The sequence below is a fragment of the Pipra filicauda genome, unplaced genomic scaffold (assembly GCF_003945595.2).
Source record: "Pipra filicauda isolate LSUMZ 115617 unplaced genomic scaffold, ASM394559v2 scaffold675_size221767_pilon, whole genome shotgun sequence".
Classification (NCBI taxonomy): domain Eukaryota; kingdom Metazoa; phylum Chordata; class Aves; order Passeriformes; family Pipridae; genus Pipra; species Pipra filicauda.
The window spans coordinates 193538-212432 of NW_024104837.1; the positions used below are offsets into that span (position 1 = coordinate 193538).

General features: G+C 54.7%; 1 protein-coding gene and 1 pseudogene across 1 annotated transcript; both read left to right on the forward strand.

Moving 5' to 3' along the window:
* Positions 1–2186: 2186 nt before the first annotated feature.
* On the forward strand, positions 2187–4590 carry LOC114003632 (annotated as a pseudogene).
* Positions 4591–6620: 2030 nt separating this feature from the next.
* Positions 6621–18542, forward strand: LOC114003629 (ankyrin repeat domain-containing protein 26-like). The gene is made up of 15 exons (XM_039388682.1): positions 6621–6631; positions 7896–8036; positions 8466–8580; positions 8826–8999; positions 9088–9194; positions 9901–9991; positions 10248–10384; positions 10555–10648; positions 11115–11396; positions 11655–11890; positions 13564–13696; positions 14899–15180; positions 15876–16111; positions 16788–17012; positions 17479–18542. The coding sequence occupies exons 1-14, from the start codon at positions 6621–6623 to the stop codon at positions 16987–16989; spliced, it is 2241 nt and encodes a 746-aa protein (XP_039244616.1). The 3' UTR covers positions 16990–17012; positions 17479–18542.
* Positions 18543–18895: the final 353 nt, after the last annotated feature.

Below are 18895 nucleotides of genomic sequence, written 5' to 3' on the forward strand. Positions count from 1 at the left end.
ACTCAGGGGGGCGATGCTCCTCCTCTTCCTCCTCCTTTGCCTCTGCCCGCTCCTCCTCCCCCCGCTCCATCCCCGAGCCGGGAGCTCGAGGTGAGTTGGGGGGCCCCGATGGCAAAGGGGCAGAGGGGAAGGAGAAGAGGGGCTGGGAGCCCCAAAGTGAGCGAGAGAGGGGGTGGGTCACTGCCAAAGCAGCGGGGGGCGACGGGCAAAGGGGGGGAGAGGGGAAGAAGGGGAGGTGGGAGAGCGGCAAAGGGGTTCCCGTGGGGGTCCCTTCGTGTCCCCACAGCTCGATCCCTGGAGAGGAGGGACCCCCGGGCCCCAGCGGCTGATGGGGGCCGGGATGTTTGTTGGGAATTCCCGGCAGGCCGAACAAAGGCCCCGGCCACGCGTCGGGAACTCTTTGATTGTCCCCAACAGTGGCGGGAGTTCCCCAATTCCCGCCCCCCAAAGTGGGGAGATGGGAGAGGGGGAAGCCTGGGAGGGTTTTTGGGGTGAGTGTTGGGGCTGTCGGGGGGCAGAGTGCTGGGGAAGGGGGTTTTGGGGGATGCCAGGGCCGAGGAAAGGGGAGTGCGGGGCTCTGGAGAGGTGGGATGGGGGGTCCGGGGAGATCCCCTGGCCAGGGGTCGGCGGTGTGGGGGAAAGGGAGGTGCTGGGGGTTGGGAGAATGGCCAGAACCCGGGGTTCAGGGGGTCCCCCCGTGTTCCAAAGAAAAGGGTCCTGTGGGTTGTGGAAAAGGCAGGCCTGGGGGTGCAGGGGGTAGCAGCGTGAAGGAAAAGCAGGGCCTGGGGGCTGGGAGAGGCGGGCTGGGCGGGAAAGGGGGTTGCAGGGGGGTCTTAGTGCAGAATAAGGGGGTGCCAGGGGGTTCCTGTGGCCAGGAACGGGGGTTTGGGGGTGTCCCAGAGGGAAGGCAAAAGGGGGGCTGTAGGGACTGGGAGAGGAGGCCCAGGGGGTCTCTTGGGTCCTTGTGTCCAGGAAAGGAGGGTGCAGGGGCCTCCAGTGTGAGGGAAAGGGGGTTCAGTGGGTGGGGAGAGCCGGGATGTGCAGGAAGGGCAGTTCAGGGGGTGCCGGGTGTTGAGGAAAGGAGGGGTTGGGGAGTGGGAAAGGCAGGAGTGGGGGTGGAGGGGGTGGCAGGGTGAAGGAGAAGGGAGGGTGTGGGGACTTGGTGAGGTGGGATGGCTGGGAAAGGGGTTGCAGGGGGGTCCTGGAGCTGAGGAAGGGGGTGAGAGTCCCAGTGGTGGAGAGGAAGTGCAGGGGGGTCCTGATGGGCAGGAATGGGGGTCCAGGGAGTGGCAGGGTAAAGGAAAAGGGAGTCTGGGAGAGGCAGGATGGCCGGGAAAGGGGGTGCAGGGGGTTCTGTAGCCAGGGAATTGGGTGCAGGGGGTCCTGGTCTGGATAAGGGGGTGCAGGGGGGATCTGGTGTCAAGGAATGAGGCGTTCAGGGGGTCCCTGGGCCACTCCAGGAGCACCCTGCAGGATAAGGCAGGAGTGGGGAACTGGAGAGACAGAGAGATTTGGGAGCCCTGGGACACTGAAGTGGGGAGCCTGGAGAAGGGAGAGTGCTGGGACCCCCGTGAGCCCAGCCAGGGAGACCCCAGAGAAAGGGGAGCCCAGAGAAGGGGGACCCCCGGGATTTCTGGGACCCACAGCAGCCTGGAGAGGGGGAGACCCCAGAGAGGTGGGACTCCTGAGAGCCCCAGCACCTCAAAGCAGAGTCAGGGGAGAAGGGACCCCTGGGGCCTCCAAAACCCCCCTCATCCCTAAGCAGGGGGACTGTGGAGAGGGGGAAACTGCAGGACCCCCAGCAGCCCAGAGAAGGGGGTCCCTCAGAATACCAAAGTGGGAAGACCCCTGGGATTCTTGGGACCCTCAGCAGCCCAGAGAGGGTGGGACCCTGGAGAGGGGGGACCCCCAATACACATGGGACCCCCAGCAGCTGAAAGAAGGGGGACCCCCAGAACCCCAAAGTGGAGAGACGTGAGAGGAGGAACTCCTGGAAGGGTGTTTTTGGTCTGAACCTTGGAGGTCTGGGTTTTTTTTTTTGAAACTTGGTGGTTTGGAGGTTTTTATGGACACAGGGTGCCCAGTGACTTCTAGAGATGGACTTGGGCGGGAGGAACCCCCAACCCAACACGCTCAGCCCTTCTTTTCCCCTCCATCAGGATTTCTGCTTCCCAAAGCTTGGCCAGATGAAGGAGGCTGCGAGGAAGAGGAAGATGCCCCGGGCCCCCCGGGCAGGTGAGGAGGAAGTCAGTGCCCCTTTGCCCTGTCTTGTCCTGTATCTCCCAGCCCAGCATCGCCCCTGGCTGCAGGACAACCCCGCTGCCGCCGCCGTCCTGCCGGGGCCGGATTTGGGGGGATGTCCTTGGCCTTCCCTCTGGGCTGGAGGCAAATCCCCTCCCTGTCCTTCTTCCTTCCACTCCTTGTTCCTTTTCCTTCCTTCTTCCTGCTCCTTGTTCCTTCCTCTCCTTCCTCATGTTTTTTCCTTTTTCTCCTTCTTCCTTCTCCTTCCTTTCTCTCCTTTCTCCTTTTTCTTTGTTCTGTCTTCTCCTTCCTATTCATCATTCCTTGTCTCCTTGCTCCTTCCTTCTCTCAGGACCAGCATGGCCAGCAGGACCAGGGCAGTGGTTCTTCCCCTGTACTTGGCACTGGTGAGGCCACACCTCGAGTGCTGTGTCCAGTTCCGGGCCTTCTTCTTGCTTCCTTCCTTCTTCCTTCCTTCTTCCTTCCTTCTTCCTTTCTTCTTCTTCTTCTTCTTCTTCCTTCCTCTCTGTGTTTCTTTTTCTTCTTGTTCTTTCCCTTCATATTCCTTCCTCTCCTTTTTTCTTCTCTACCCTCCTTCCTCTCCATCTTCCTTCTCCTCCCCCTTCCCTCTGGGCCGGAGGCAAATCCCCTCCCTGTCCTTCCTTCCTGCCCCAGGCCCCGAGCTGAGGACGGAGGGCACGGAGGACAAATCCCCCCGGCAGACCCTGGTGGGAGAGGCCGTTTTGAAGGGCTCCACGGCACAGGAAGGCAGCGGGGAGGAAAAGAGCAGGAGATCCCTCAGGAGGAGGGGCTCCAAAGCCAGCCCAGGGTGCTCTGAGGAGGAAAGACCCAGCCTGTGCTGGGAAGGCGGCCGGAGCTTGAGCCGGAGCTCCGAGCTGGTGGTCCCTGAGCAGCCTCCCAGCAGGGAGAAGCCCTTCAGGTGTCTGGAATGTGGTAAGAGCTTCTGCAGCAGCTCCAAGCTTGTTGCCCACCAGCGTGTCCACACGGGGGAACGGCCCTTCGAGTGTGAGGAATGTGGGAAGACCTTCCTCTATAGCTCCCACCTCCTCACCCACCGCCGGGTGCACACGGGGGAACGGCCCTACAAGTGCTTGGAATGCGGGAAGGGCTTCAGTGTCAGCTCCCGCCTGATCCGCCACCAGCAGATCCACACTGGGGAATTGGGGCCTCGGCCCTACAAATGTGGGGAATGCAAGAAAAGCTTTACATACAATTCTGACCTCGTCACCCACCAGCGCACGCACACGGGGGAGAAGCCCTACGAGTGTGGGGAGTGTGGGAAGAGGTCTCGGAGCAGCTCAGATCTCCTCAGGCACCAGCGGACACACACGGATGAGAGACCCTTCCGCTGCACTGACTGTGGGAAGGGCTTCAAACAGAAGTGCACCCTCGTCAGCCACCGGCGCATCCACAGCGGGGAGAGGCCCTACAAGTGTGAGGAGTGTGGGAAGAGCTTCACCCACAACTCTGACTTGACCAGACACCAACGGACCCACCAGTAAGGGAAGCCCTACGAGTGCCTCGACTGCAGGAAGAGCTTCATCTGCTGCTCCAACTCCATCACCTGTCGGAGGACTCACCTTGGGAACAGGCTTGGTGACCCACATTCCCAGTGACCCACCTTGGGAACAGGCTTGGTGACCCACAGTCCCAGTGACCCACGTTGGGAAGACCCCTGGCTGGTGGACTGTGGCAGGACAGTCCCAGCCTGGCCAGACCCAAGATCCAATCAAACTCATAATCAAACTGTCACGCAAGATCAACTGCTGGAGCCAGGGTGTTGTCTCGGTGTTAACTCTGCTCAAACCATCCTGGTTGGTCCAACGTTGAACACACACCCTGCTGGTTGAAGTCTGAGTTGACAGATAAGCTGAGAGCTGGCCTGGAAAGGTGGGCCTGGCACTCAATCACTTTATCCTATAAAAAGTCCAGTCCCCTCTCATGCAGTCGGGTTCTTTCTGACAAAACCCTCCCTGGGGGGTGTGTGGAGATTCCTCCCTTGGCTGGTGACGCCCTCCAAGGTCACTCCTTGAGGCTGAGAGGAAGAGATCTCCCCACAGGCATTGGTCTGGGTGAGTTACATCAGATCTCTACTTAATAATTATTTCTGTTTTCCAGCTTTAATAGAACTGCTTCAATAAATGCTTTGTTCCAGTGCCCTGTTCTACTTTATGCTATATTAGACTCTACTAGTAGACTTTTAGTGTTTATATTGTTTTAGTGTTTCTGTTGTGCAGTAAATAGTTCTGATTAAGGGTTTTTGTCTGATCATTTGTATAAAGTACATTTTTCATCTTATATAAATATTCTTGTTTTGCCATCATTAAAACCTGTGGGACAGAGTGGTTTAAGAGCTCTGTAATTCCTTTAAATTCAAACACAGTCCAGGGCTAAGAGAGGATTCAGCCGCACCCAAACCCTTCCCTGGGAAGGAGTTCAGAAAGCCAGGGAGTCCTTCCTGCACCTCCAGACTCTCTGGCAAGGATTTGCTTTTTAAAACTTAGTCTGAGCCTTCCACTCTCCCGTGACAGGGTCTCCACATCTTCCTGGTTCCCCTTGTGTCGTGGTTTGACCCTGGCCAGATGCCAGGGGCCTGTTGAAACCACTCCACTACCCTCCTGTCTGAGTGTAAATAGACTGGAATGTTTTGCTAAGGAGGATGAGTGATGAAGTAGACCAAACTCCTCTCTCTCAGCATTTGTAAATCCAAAATTAAGAGGCTCCAATCGAGGAAGTATGGAAAAAAGGAAGAGATAACAGCCCTTTATTAAAGGATATTTGTGTATTGGCAAAACCAGCAAAAGAACACAAAACCAACTAAACAATAATCCTGTGCCCAAAAACTCCCCTTCCAAAAAAGGAAACAGATTGATACTTCCCTGTGCTCTGGCGCAATTCCAATCCCGGTTGGCAGGAGCTGTTGGATCCCTGGAGGGGCGGGGCCTGCAGTGCTCGGTGTTGGCCAGCAGGGGGCGCTGTTGGATCGCAGCAAAAGCCGAAAATGGAGATTTTCCCCCCCCGCCCCCAGGACGGGAAGGGGAAAAGGGGAAAGAAGGGCGGTTTCTTTCCCACTAAACTCACGCTGTCTGTGCCTGGCTGTGGTCAGGACTCCCCTTTTTTCGTCCGTGAGCACAAAACTCTCCGATGGAATCTGAGCAGATTGGGGCTGGAGACAGAGCAGCGTGCAGGCAAGCCGAGGCCGGAGAGCAGCCAGATGACCAGGTCGAGAGCAAAACGGCCTCAGAGCTTTTTCCAACACACACACCCCTTGCCTCCATTAAGGCAAAAAGTGAAGTGCCACTTTCCAAGGAGAGGAGGGGAGAAAAAAACTCCTCATGAGTCCCCCCCAGCCCCAGAGAGAGCTGTCAGGCTTGAAGTAGTTCTGCCAGCCAGTTCCTTTGGGTAGGTAATCACCCAAGGCAGAAAACTGTCCTCCCCATTCAACATCCCTCAACCACAGGCAGCAGGGGAAAGAAAATTCCCTTTGGTTTTTTAGAATAAGTAAACCCGTGACACTGGGGAACAAATCCCCCAATGTATTTCCCCCCATCTCTACAGAGAGTGGACGCAAAGAAAGAAAACAGAAATGTTATCTGGGCATGCAGGGATGAAGTTGGTAAAGCCAAAGCCCAAATGGAACTGAATCAGGCCAGTGATGTCAGAGACAACAGGAAGGACTTCTTTAAGTCTGTAGGTGACAAAAGGAAAAGCAGGGAAAATGTGGGCCCATCTCTCAACAAGATGGGGCAGCTTGTTCCACAGGACAGGAAAAAAGCAGAAATACTGAATGTCTTCTTTGCCTACGTCTTTCCTGGCTTTTCCCAACCTTCAGGGATCGGGACAACTGACTCTAGGAAACCCTGTTCCAGAACAGGGCTTGGACTAGAGCACCTTAGTCTTTCCGTGATTCTGTGCAGAGGGTGAGCAGTGGCCACCAGCAGAGCAGGGCCATACCCACAGTGCAGCCTGTGCCAAAGCACACACAGCATAGAGGGGCTCCTCCGCCAGAACCAACGGCAGTCGCCGTCAAGACTCCAGGATGTGTCCTCGTTTTCTTCTGTTCCCCCTGCTGGCTCTCCTTCTGCCATTCCCCCATCCCAAGGCTGTCCCCTCTTCTTCCCTCTGCTTGCCTCTGGGACAGGTGGGACCTGTCCAACTCTCTCTGCCCTTGGTCTGAGTGCAAATCAGTCCGGCAGACATCTTCAAGGCCGAAAGAGAAGCCAGGCCTGAAGGCCGAGCCAGAGCTGTCCTCTGCTCCCTTCAGCTCTGCTCACAACTGCATCTTCAGCCTGTCCCAGAGGCCAGGCAAATGTGTGCCCTTCCTCCGGGAAGGCTTGAAGCACAGTGGTGTTAAGATCATGGCCTCCAGGTGAGCTATTGCTGCTACTCAGTACCAGACTCTTGCAGTGCTTTCGAGCCCTCCTCTTTGTGTTCTGGGCAGAAGATAGTGGGTGAGCTCCTGGTAGCCTTAAAACACAGGCAAATCCTTGATCCTGTGGGAAGCAGATCGGTTTGTAGCCTGTAAAGAAAAAGGGAAATTTCTTCAGCCTGCTTGCAGTGCATTGTAGTGTCCCTCCCCTGAGAAAGCTGGTGCAGAACTTGTGGGCCTTCACTTGGTGTTGTCATTGGGACAAAGTGGGACAAGATGTGTTTGAAAGTTTCTTCCTGCCCTGCTGTGTGCTGCCCATTGGCTGGTGGAGCAGCAGAGCAGAAATTCACTGTTGGCATCTGGCAAAGCAGCAGGAGAGAGCAGTTGTGAGGGGAAAGGGGGTGAGGTGTCTGCTCTTCAAGAGGGACAAGACAAAGGAGTTGGGGAATTGTCCTGGAACTCTGGTCTGGCAGGCTTGGAGCGCTGGGTGGGCATTTCTTGAGAGCTGTGGTGGCCCCACTTCCTCCTGAGCCTCATTTGATGGCAGTGTGTCCAGAGGCAGCCCGGCTCCAGGCTGAAGCAAAAAGCCAGAGCGGGTGATGCGGGAGCTGCTCCAGCGCCTACCGCAGCCTGCGGCCCGGTGGGAGCGTCCCGGGCCCTGCCCCGGGGCGCCCTGAGGCGGGGCAGTGCCCACTCCCGCCGGCCGCCCTCACAAGGCCCAGGCCGCCTCCTTCCCACAAGGCCCAGCAGGGCCGCCCTCACACCTGCCCCGCCCTGCCCTGTCCCGCCCGGCCCCACCCTGCCCCGTGGCCTCTGTCACACCCCACGCTGACGTGCTGAGCCTTCCACCAGCCATTGTGACGCCACAGGCGCCAGTCGGGCACGGCTTTGTTGGTGCCCGCAGCCGGCGCTCAGAGCTGCTGGAGCCTCTCGGGGAGCAGCAGCACATCCCGCTCGGGGAGCATTGCGCGCCTGCATCGCCGTCTTGGCAGCTGCAGGCCACGACCACTGCGCAGGGCGACCTCGTCTGCCTTGTGCTTCATACCCTGTGCCCGTCCTTATTCTCGTCCCCTTTGTCACCCTCCCCCTAAACCTCGCCCTCGTCCCATTCCTCATCCCCACTTGGCTCCCGGCAGCCCGCCGGGGCCTTCTTGCCCTTCCTGCTGCTGGGAGCTCCAAGCAGGGCCATGCCGTGGCTTCTGAGCAAGAAGCGTCGGCAGTCGCCCTCCAGCAGCCCCAGTGGGCAGCCCTGGGCTGCCACCAGCTCCAGCAGCGCCTCCCAGCTCCGGGAGCAGGGGCTGGGCAGGCTGCACTGCGCGGCCGCCCGCGGTGACCTGGGTTGGCTGAGGCGCTGGCGCTGGTACGTCAAGGTAGTCGGCATCGACAGGCCAGACCAGGAGATGCGGTGAGTTCTGGGCCACGCTGATGGCACACCTTGGCTGCTCCTGAGCCAAGCTGCAGTAGTCCTCGGCAGCCCTCTCTTAGGGACAAGGCTTGAAAAGTGACATTTGCCCTGTCAGATGGGAGAGGGAACTCTTGAGCTTTTCACTGCTTGGAGCTGCCGGCCGGGCTCCAGCGCTGTTGCAAACGCGTGTTGCCCACCTGCCCCTTGGCCGTGCTCTCTCTGCAGGGCTGTTCTGCAGCTGCTCAACCCTCACCTGTTCTCTTCTGCCCTCTGGCTCATCAGGGCAGGGTTGCAGCAGCAGCAGCAGCAGCAGCAGCAGCAGCAGCAGGAGGAGCAGAGTCCGGGCGGGGTCCCCAGGGTGCTGGGTAGAGACACAGCTTGGGCTCGTCCTTTGTCTGTCTGGGTTAAGAGCGTCTGTTTAATTTTTAGGACACCTCTGCATCTGGCTTCAGCCAATGGCCATGCAGATGTCGTTAGATATCTGCTAAGAAAGAACAGCCAGCCCAACCTCGCTGACAGCTTCAAGAGAACGGCCCTGATGAAGGTGTGTGCAATGCCTTCTGAGCTTGGAGGTGGGGCTTAGTGCTGGGGTGTTAAAGGGGAGGTGTCTGGCAGGATTCCTTGCAGGGCAGGGCCATAGAAACACACCTATTGCAATGGGCACGGCACAGCCTCTGTTAGCTGATCTTTGCAGATGGTCTTCTATGGCAGCACTCAGGAGCTTTGGGAGTTGTGACAGAGGGGGATGGAAAAGTTGGAAGCCTTTCCCTTTTGGTGTGTTGTTGCCAGGCAGTCCAGCAGGAGCAGGAAGAATGTGTTGCTGTTCTGCTGGAACACGGTGCCGACCCCAATCTGGCAGACGCTGACGGCAACACTGCCCTTCACCTGGCTGTGCTCTCTAAAAACACAGCTGTAGCAGGGCTGCTACTGGAGCATCATGCCAAGAGTGATGCTCAGAACCAGGTAACCTTGGCACGTGGCTAAAGCTGCTCTTTCCAAGAGCTGCAGAGCTTGTCTGTGTCTTTCTAATGGGGATTCTTTCTCCTTTTAGTGGGGATTTACCCCCTTGAAACTTGCAGCCTTGCAACAGCACGAGGAGATTCTGGAGTGCCTTGTGAACAAAGCAGCTGACAGGCCTGCTCAAGCCCAGGGGGAAAGGTGAGGGCTTTGTCAAAACAGCCCCCGGGTGTTCTGGGTAGTCTGCAAGTGTGACCCAGACGAGGGGCGTGGCAATGAGCTGGGCAAAAGAAGGAGCAGCCCCGTGGAAGCAGTTCCCCATGGGACTGGTAAATGCAGGTCTGCCCTTGGCTGCTCTCGTACCTCAGGGGCTCTCGTCCTTTGCCCGCTGAGGTCTGCAAGAAAGCCTTGTCTGTGGTGCCCTCCCCCACCCAGAGCCAGAGCCCCGGGGAAACTTGCCAGTAGCTCAGCAGCGTGGCTGCTCTGCAGGCCAGGGGGGTTTAAGGCACGGCAGAGTTGGGGCGTTCAGTGCTCTGAAGGGAAGCGTTGGGGAAAAGAGAAGCAACACTGTCCCAGGGGACACGAGGGGCTCCGAGCACACAGAAGGAGAAAACTTCCTGCCATGGAGATGGTCAGGGGGTCGAAGGGCTTGCCCTGGGAGTTTGTGCAGCCGCATGTGGGGGGACTTTGAAGAGCAGTGCAAGGAGCCCTGAACAGCATGGCCTGAGCTGGTAGTTGAGGCTGCTTTAGGGAGGCCCCTTGTAAGAGAAATTCTCCAGTGCTTCCATGGACTTGGCTTTGCTTTCCTGGAGCTTGTAGGAAAGGGGGGAAGAGCTCTTTTGGGAGCAAGCAGGGGAAAACTGATGCAGGATCAGACATGTTTCCGATGAAATTTTGCATGCTTTAGGAGTGCTCTTGTGGTTCCTGGAAGCCATGAGGCTCACCTGGAGGAAGATAATCTGCGTTTGCAGGAGGAGCTGGACAGGGCTGATGCGGAGGTATGGAAAGCCTGTCCCCACAGGGAGAAACCTGGGGGTGCCTGTTGCTTCCTATCCATCCTGAAAACGGACAAAACAGTGTTCATTGTGTTCATTGGGGAGTAGAAGTGAAGCTTTGAAGGGACTTGAATGGACTGCAGTTCTTTGGGCAGAGGGGATGCACACAGACATGCAGCACCTGAGTTCTTCAGCAGCAGCTGGCTCCTCTCTGGAAAAGCTCCCCTGACAACTGTGGATTCTTCCCGTGGTTTTACAGCTACAGGAGGAGGAAGAAAAGCATATTCAGTCTGAGCATTGTGTTCCTGACTTGAAGAGTGCCTTGGATGCCAAGAAAAGAGAGGCCATAACTTCCTCCCAGAAACTGCAGGACCTCCTGGAAGAAGACGCGCAAGAGTAAGAGAGTAACCCAGTGAAGCGAGGGGTCTGTGGCTTTGGGGGATTGGGTGGAAACAGGGGGAGAGTCAGTGGGATTTTGAAGGACACTTCTGCTGTGGCTTCTGTTCCTTAGCACAGTTTGTCTGGCATTGGATTTTCTGGTAATAAGAGCTGTATTTCTTCTTAAGCTTTGCAAGTGAGAACAGCAGATTGGAAGCCACTGTCCAGCAGCCAAGCGAGAGCGTTGAAGCCCTTGCGAGAGCCCTGCAAGCCTCTGCCTCAGTAAGCTGGTCCTAAATTTTCCTTTCTGTGACTCTTGAGCCTAGTTGCCTATTTCTGTGGGGCACCTGTCAGATGAAGTTTTCCTGCAGAGCCTGGGGAGCTCAGTTTCTGCCTTCTCCTCAGCAGAGGCTGCTCAGAAAGCAGCCTGGTCCTTTCCCCAGCTGCTACAAAAGCCCTGAGGATATTTGGTGTGCTGGACACTGGAGGAATTCTTAGATTCTAAATGAGGAGTTTCGTCATGATCTCCAAGGGACCCAGAAGTATTGTTGCCAGAAGTGTCTCCCAAATTCTTAAGTCGGTGTAAAGTTTCTTCTTTCTGTCGGGGAATCTTTCAAGTGTTTTCTAGGCTCGTTTCCAGTAGATGATAAATACAGTTGCCATGGCCACCCCCTTGAGAGGTTTTCCCAGAATTCACTGCCTTTAGACCATGCTGAGTTTTCTTTTCCTTTTTTTTCTCTGTGTCCAGGGTGGTGAACTTTCCCAGCAGCTGGACATGGAGCCTGGAACAGGCATGCAGCTCGAGGCCCTAAACCAGGCTTTGCAAGAAGAGCTGTCCACTCTGCTTGGGAAGTGTGAACAACTGGAGAAGAGCAAATGTCAGCTGCAAGAAGAGGTGACAAAACACCACCATCATTTGGAGACTTTGGTGCTGGATGGCAGCCAAAGAGAACAATGTACAAGAGAGGTGGCAGAAGGAGCTGACCAGGAAAGAAGTCCAAAGCTACAAGAGGTCAGCCTCGTTTTGCAAGTAAGTGAATTTCTCCCCAGTGTCCACAGGCTCTTCATTAGGAGCTTTGAAGCAGAGTACTCATTTGGGCTTCTTTCCCAATGCAAAGAATTGTTTGCCCTGGTAGCTCCTGGGTTCTGCCTTGGTTGCTGCTGGGAGTGAGGAGGCAGAGCCGCCTCTCTGAGTAAGGCTGGGCCCTTGAAAGTGGGTGGGTGCAATTTTGTGCTGGGCAGAGCTCTCTTTTTCTTGTGGTGGTTGAAGGTGCACTGTCTCCTTCAGGCACAGGCAGCCCACCAGGCCCCACTAGGACAAACCAGAGACAGTCATTGTGATTTCGTGAGAATCCAGTTGGAAGAAAGAATTAGAAATCTGGAAAGTGAATTGGAGAGGGTCAAAAACACCCAACAAGAGAGTGCTTCTTGTAAGGAACCAACACAGGGAGAAGTAGGGATGTACAAAGAGCTGTATCTGGAGGAAGTGAAAACCAGAAGATGCCTTGCCAAGAAACTGGAAAGGTAAGTCCATGCTTGTTTGGAGTGGTAATAAGAGACTCCTTTTTCTTCCTGCATTTTCCTTGGAAATCCATCTTCTCCATCTGGCCAGCATTATTGCCCTCCATTGGCCAACAGGGTCTGATGGAGTTGCCAAGACACTGTCCTTGATATTTGAAAAGTCGTGGCAATCAGGGGAAGTCCCAGGTGAGGGGAAAAAGGGAAACCCACTGTGCCCATCTTTGAAAGGGGTAGAAAGGAGGGCCCTGGGAACTGCCAAGCTGTCAGCCTGCCCTCTGTGCCTGGGAAGGTGACGGAAAAGATCCTTCTAGAAGCTCTGTCAAGGCACGTGGATGACAGGGAGGTGATTGGAAGCACCAGCACAGCTTCGCCAAGGGCAAGTGCTGCTTGACCGACCTGGTGGCCTTCTAGGATGGAGTGACTGCCTCAGTGGACAAGGGCTACCCATGTCATCTCCCTGTCATTCTGGAAAGCCTTTGACACAGTCCCCCACAACATCCTTCTCTCCAAAGTGGAGAGAGATGGATTGGATGCGTGGACTGTTAGATGGATAAGAAATTGGGTGAACAGTGCCATGCAGAGGTGGTGATCAATGGCTCAGAGTGCTGAGGGCCATCAGTGCCGAGTGGTGTCCCTGAGGGGTCTGGATTGGGCCCAGTGTTCTTTAATCTCTTCACTAATGATCCAGAGGAAGGGCTGGAGTGCGCCCTCAGCAAATTTGCAGCTGACACCAAGCTGAGGGGTGTGGTTGACACAGCTGATGCCATCCAGAGGGCCCTGGACCAGCTGGAGAAGTGGGCCCATGGCAATCTGCTGATGGTTTACCAAGAGCCAGTGCAAGATGCTGGCCGTGGCTCAGGGCAGCCCCTGTATCAGTGCAGGCTGGGGGATGAAGAGGGGCAGAGCAGCCCTGCCGAGAAGCCCTTGGGCTGGAGGAGAGGCCGGACATGAGCCGGCGATGTGCGCTCGCAGCCCAGAGAGCCAATTGTGTCCTGGGCTGCGTCCCAGGCAGCGTGGCCAGCGGGTGGAGGGAGGGCATTCTGCCTCTCTGCTCTGCCCTTGGGAGAGCCCAGCTGGAGGGCTGCATCCAGCTCTGGGCTCCTCAGCACAGCAAGGACCTCCAGCTGTTGGACTGAGTCCAGAGGAGGCCACCAAGGTGCTTGGAAAGATGGAGCACCTCTGCTAGGAGGAAAGGCTGGGACAATTGCAACCCTTCAGCCTGGAAAAGAGGAGGCCTTGGGGTGACCTAACTGTGGCCTTTTGGGGTGTGAAGGGAGCCCACAAGAAGGATGAAGAGAGTGCATTTAAAAGAGCAGGTAGTGAGAGGACAAGGGGGAATGGCTTCAAACGGAAAGAGAGTAGGTTTAGATTTGATCCTCGGAAGAAATTGGTTGCTGTGAGGGTGGTGAGAAATTGCAACAGGTTGCCCAGAGAAGCTGTGGATGCCCCATGGCTGGAAGTGTTCAAGGCCAGGTTGGATGGGGTTGTGAACAAGCTGGTCTGGTGGAAGGTGTCCCTGTCCAGAGCAGGAGGCTTGGAACTGGATGATCTTTAATGTCCCTGCCAAGCCAAGCCATTCTAGGCTTGGATGCTGTCTGTGCTGTTTCTGTGAGACTGTGGGGGAAAAGCTGGTTCTTCCTGTGCTCCATGGTTTTCTTCACTAATTTGCTGTGCAGGCTGGAAAAGCTTCTGAGGATAGAGAGCAGGAAACTCCGGGTTAATGAAGAGAAAGAAAGTCAGTCCCAGCTGGAAGAAATGAAGAAGAGATATTCTGAAAAGGTCAAGGAAGTTGATAGATTCCAAAGAGAGGTGAGCTGTGCTTTGGGTGGGGCTCTTTGGTTGTGGTGTTCCTTCTTTTGAAAGCTGGGAGATGCTTTCCCTCTATTTCTTGTCACGTGGATGTTTTTATTCCCTTGGCTGCATTTTGGATGTGATGGGCTTTTCTTAATGCTCCTCCTGCTGTTCCAGTGGGAGATGACTCGAACTAATCCGGGGTAGTTCTCCTTCTGGGGAAAGATGCAAATGTTAAGGGCAAAGCAGTAGGTGTAAGGGCTGATGGAGGCCAGGCTGTCCTGCAGAGGAGGGGCAAGCCAGGAGTGGCAGCCAGCCTGGCAGGGTGTGTGAGCTGAGGGGCCAGGGAGCCGTCCCACAGGCCCTGAGCAAGAAGAGTAGAACAGGTCCTGTGAGAGTGAGCGGGGTCAGCCAAGAGTGCAGATCCCCCGACTGGGCCTGAGGGATGGGCAGGTCTGCCGTCCTGGCAGGACATCACGTCCCTGGGCTGAGAGCAGTGGGGCCCAGCTCAGGCCTGGCTGCAGCTGGAGGGAGGCTGTGACAGCGTCCTCTGGGTGTGACAGATGAATTGCTGCCCTGGCAGAGAGGGGAGGAACAGCGCTGTCACTGGCAGGGCACCATCAGCCCCTGAGCCCTGTCTCAGGCACGAGCTGAGCAGGAGGCACTTGAGGTTTGGCTTTTCTCCACAGTGTTGTTGCTGCCCAGGGCCCAAGGAGGACAGGGGCCTCCCAGGGGAAAATCTGTCCCTTCTTGCTCACGGGGAGCTGTTTCAGCCCATCCTGTGGCGGGGAGCCAGAAGGGCTGTTCCAAGCAGTGCTTTTGAGGCTGCTGTGCCTGTGCAGCAGTGGCACAGAACCTCTCATCCCTTCTCCGCTCGTCACTCGGATCCGTTGCTGAAGCGGCGTCTGTCAGAGCCACGCTTGGGTTTGAAGGCATCCCTGTAGAATGGCTTCCTGCCTTTGCAGTGATTCCTTTGGAGTCCAGAAGCTTGGAGCATTTTTGCATGAGGAACTCCAAAAGGCTGGGAAGCTGAGGAATCCTATGGCAAATGATGGGAAAGCTGTTCTTGCTGGAAAAGAAAAGCCTGGTTGCACTTTGTGTCTAGTCCTGAGCCAGCAGATGATGAATAAAGTCTCCCTGGGCGGCCAGTTTTGGGGTTTTCCCAGAATTCACTGCATTTACACCACACTCAGTTCCTTTTTTGTTCTTTCTGTCTGCAGGTTGCTGAACTTTCCCAGCAGTTGGACAGGGAACGTGAACAGTGCACGCAGCTGGAGGCCAAAAATCAGGCTTTGCAAGAAGAGCTGTCTGCCCTGCGTGGGGAGTGCGAGAACCTGGCCCTGGACAAATGCCAGCTGCAAGAAGAGCTGGCAAAACTCCACCATCATTTGGAGACCAACGTGGTGGATCGCAGCCAACTCGAACAGTGCAAAAGAGAGGTGGAAGAACAAGCAGACCAGGAAATAAGACAAAAACTCCAAGAAGTCAATGAGTTTTTGCAAGTAAGTGAATTTCTCCCCAGTGTCCACAGGCACTTCCTAAACTTCTCTTGTGGCCATGGTGTTTGGTCTTTTTCTTTTGCTCCTGTGTTCTGTGGGTTAGCTTCTATCTTTGCTGAAGGCAGTGGCAGAAGGCAATCTGGTTGGGCAGGAGTGCTGTCATGGGTGTGGAATGTGCCGGCAGGTCCCTGAATGCAAAGGCTGCCCAAGGCAGATTCCCACTTTGCAGTGCTTGGGGGGATCTCTGTGCGCTGCTCTGCTTCTCACTGCTCATCCTTGGATGGGTTTGGCAACTTGCAGCTGTCATGGCCAGACCTACAGGTGCTGCTTTGTCCTTGTAGGAGGTGAAAGTGCTCAGAAAAGGAGTCACTGAAATTCCAGGGATGGGAGGGAGGGGCTGGAGGTGGATGGAAGCTCTTCTTGTCTTTGAAGAATCCTTTTGGACATGCCCTGTCCTACAGACCCAGTGTCTCTTCATTAGTAGCTTTGAAGCAGAGTGCTCATTTGGGCTTCTTTCCCACTGCAAAGAATTGTTTGCCCTGGCAGCTCCTGGGTTGTGCCTTGGTTGCTGCTGGGAGTGAGGAGGCAGAACCGCCTCTCTGAGTCAGGCTGGGCCCTTGAAAGTGGGTGTGTGCAATTTTGTGCTGGGCAGAGCTCTCTTTTTCTTGTGGTGGTTGAAGGTGCACTGTCTCCTTCAGGCACAGGCAGCCCACCAGGACACCTTAGAAGAAATCAGAAGCAGTCATGTGGAGTCACTGAAAAAACAGTTAGAAGACAGAATTAGAGATCTGGAACGTGCACTGGGAAGGACAAAAAGCAACCAAGCAGAAAGACCTTTTCAAAAGGAATCCACCCAGGCAGAAGTGGACAAGTACAAAGAGCTGTATCTGGTGGAAGCCCAAAGAAGAAAAAGCCTCACCAAGAAACTGGAAAGGTAAGTCCCTGCTTTTTTGGACTGGTAAGAACAGACTCCTTTTTCCTCCTGCATTTTCCTTGGAAATCCCTTTTCTGCATCTGGCCAGCATCAGGTGTGACAGCAGAACGTGGCATCTTTGTGGGGAACGTTCCTTCAGACCCTTCCCTTCCTCAGACCTGTCTTCCTTTCTCTTTAGAGTTCCAGCAGTAACCCCACAGCAGCACCACTCTGGCATTATTGGTGTCTTTTCAAGTTGAGGTTGTTTTAGCAGGCAGTCTTTTTGCCAGTCTCTCCTCTCCTCATCCCGTGGGTGACAGAGAAGATGAATCTTGTGCCCTTTCCTGTTTGAATAAGGAGAGGCCTCTGGGAGAAGAGAGTTGGATTCTGTGAATCCAAAATAAGGCGGCTCTTTCTTGGCTTCTGTTTTGGCAGCGGGTCTGAGGGTTGAGCTTTCCTTGAGAAGGCCAGGGTAGCCCAGAGTTCTTCTGGAGGTGCCACTGCCTACTCCTTGCACTTGGTGTGATTTCTTAGAAACAGGCCCTGGGAACAAGCTCAGATCAAAGGATGTGCTGGTTTTGGACACTCTTCATGCCCTTGGCTTTTAGAAGTCGAGTAGTAGTCAAGGCTGTGGAGGGTAACTTTGCGAAAGCCTTCCTGCCAAAGATGACTCTGTGTGTGCTTGTGAATGTTTCAGAGCTACTGAGAGACTTGCAGTGGCCAACACCAAGCTCTTTTTGGAGCGCCACAGAAGCAGATCTGTGGTCCCAAGCAGCGCTGTCAGCGGACTTCTGGCTGCAAGTCCACTTCTGGATTCACCTGGCCTGGGACATGTTGGCATCAGTTTGGGACTGAGCAGAAGTCTGGCTCTCAGAACACCACCCAGACACCTGTGGTAAAGCCCAAGACTTCTGCTCATCAGGTTTGTCCAGATTTTCCAGAGTGGTCAAAGGCCCAAAAAGGTTGAAATGGAAGCAATGAGCTGTGGAACTCCATTCTTTTCCAAGAGAAACTGTGGGCAAGAGCTCTGTGGCACAGGAACCTCCCACCTAAGTTCTACCCTAAATTTACACGTAGTAATCTTCTGTAGTCTGTGGGGTTTGGCAGGAAGCCAACTCCAACCGGCTACAGATGGTTTTGGTGTCAGAAGTGGGATTGTTTTGGTTCCTTTGATTTTGTTGTGGGAACGTTGTCTGGGAAAGCTGCCAAGAGCAGGTTTGTTTTGTCAACATCCACCATTGTTTTGGGACACTCCCGGGAGAGCTGCCAAGAAGGATTTTGTTTATCTAAACATAGCTTTGTTTAGGAAGAAGGAGAAAGAAAAATAATAACAATGGCCTTTTTACTAATTTTTTTCCTGATTCTTGCTGGTTTTGTGCCTATCCTAGGACATCCTGTGAGGGACCGTTCAGATGGATGGAACAAATTGCTTCCTTTCCTTAATTTCGACACCCATGGCCTAGTAGCCAATTTCCTTAATGGTGGCCTTCAAGGTTTGGTAGCAAAGACTCCAAGATCAGCTCTAACCCATCCCTACATTGCTCAGCGACAATGATCCTAGTGGTGAAGGCAGCGAAAATGCTACTTAAAATTGGAGAGGTGGTGCTGCATTGGTCCCCTTGTTGTACGAAAGGAATCGCTGGAGCTTTGGGGACAAGAAGTGCCAACGGCCACGACAACTGTACACAGGCAACAGTATCGGACGAACCGAGATGCTGTGACCCCCATCCATAAGATGATCTGGAAGTTGGAGAGCCAAGGGGTGGTCAGCAGAACACACTCACCCTTCAACAGCCCCGTCTGGCCTGTAAGTCCGATGGAGAGTGGAGACTGACTGTGGACTATTGTGGCTTAAATGAAGTCACGCCGCCATTGAGTGCCGCTGTGCCAGACATGTTGGAGCTCCAGGACGAGCTGGAGTCCAAAACAGCAAAGTGGTACGTCACCATCGACATTGCCAACGCGTTTTTCTCCATTCCCTCAGCAGCAGAGTGCAGGCCACAGTTTGCTTTCACCTGGAGGGGCGTTCAGTACACCTGGAATCGACTGCCCCAGTGTGGAAGCACAGTCCAACCATCTGCCATGGACTGATTCAGGCCACACTAGAGAAGGATGAGGCTCTAGAACACATCCAGTACATCGATGACATCATTGTGTGGGGGGACACAGCAGAAGAAGTTTTCGAGAAAGGACAGAAGATCATCCAGATTCTCCTCAGGGCTGGTTTTGCCATCAAGAAGAGTAAGGTCAAGGGCCCTGCCCAAGAGATCCAGTTCCTAGGGCTGAAATGGCAAATGGACGACACCAGATACCAACAGACGTCCTCCACAAGATTGTAGCAATGGCTCCACCCACAAACAAGAAAGAAACCCAAGCTTTTCTGGGAGCCATTGGCTTCTGGAGGATGCACATCCCAGAGTACAGCCAGATGGTGAGCCCTCTTTACTTTGTGACCTGCTATGGTTGAAGCTGGCCTCCGCCAAGTCTCCAAACCTTACCACCAAAAGTTCCCCCCCCCCCAAACCAACCTCAGGGAGAAGAGGGAGGAAAAAAAAACTAAGAAAAAAAACCCGAAACGAGAGAGAGACAACCAAAGTGAGATATATAAATATATTTACACTTATATACAATTTCACAAGGGAAAGGGAAGAAGGAAAAGGAAAGGGAACAAAACTAAAATAAAATATATAGATATCCCAAGACCCAATATCTAACAACTAAAAAGTTAGCAAAGAAAAATAGCTCACTACTCCCCTGGGACAACTGAGAGTCGCTCCGGAACGATCGCCGGCAACCTCTGTCTCC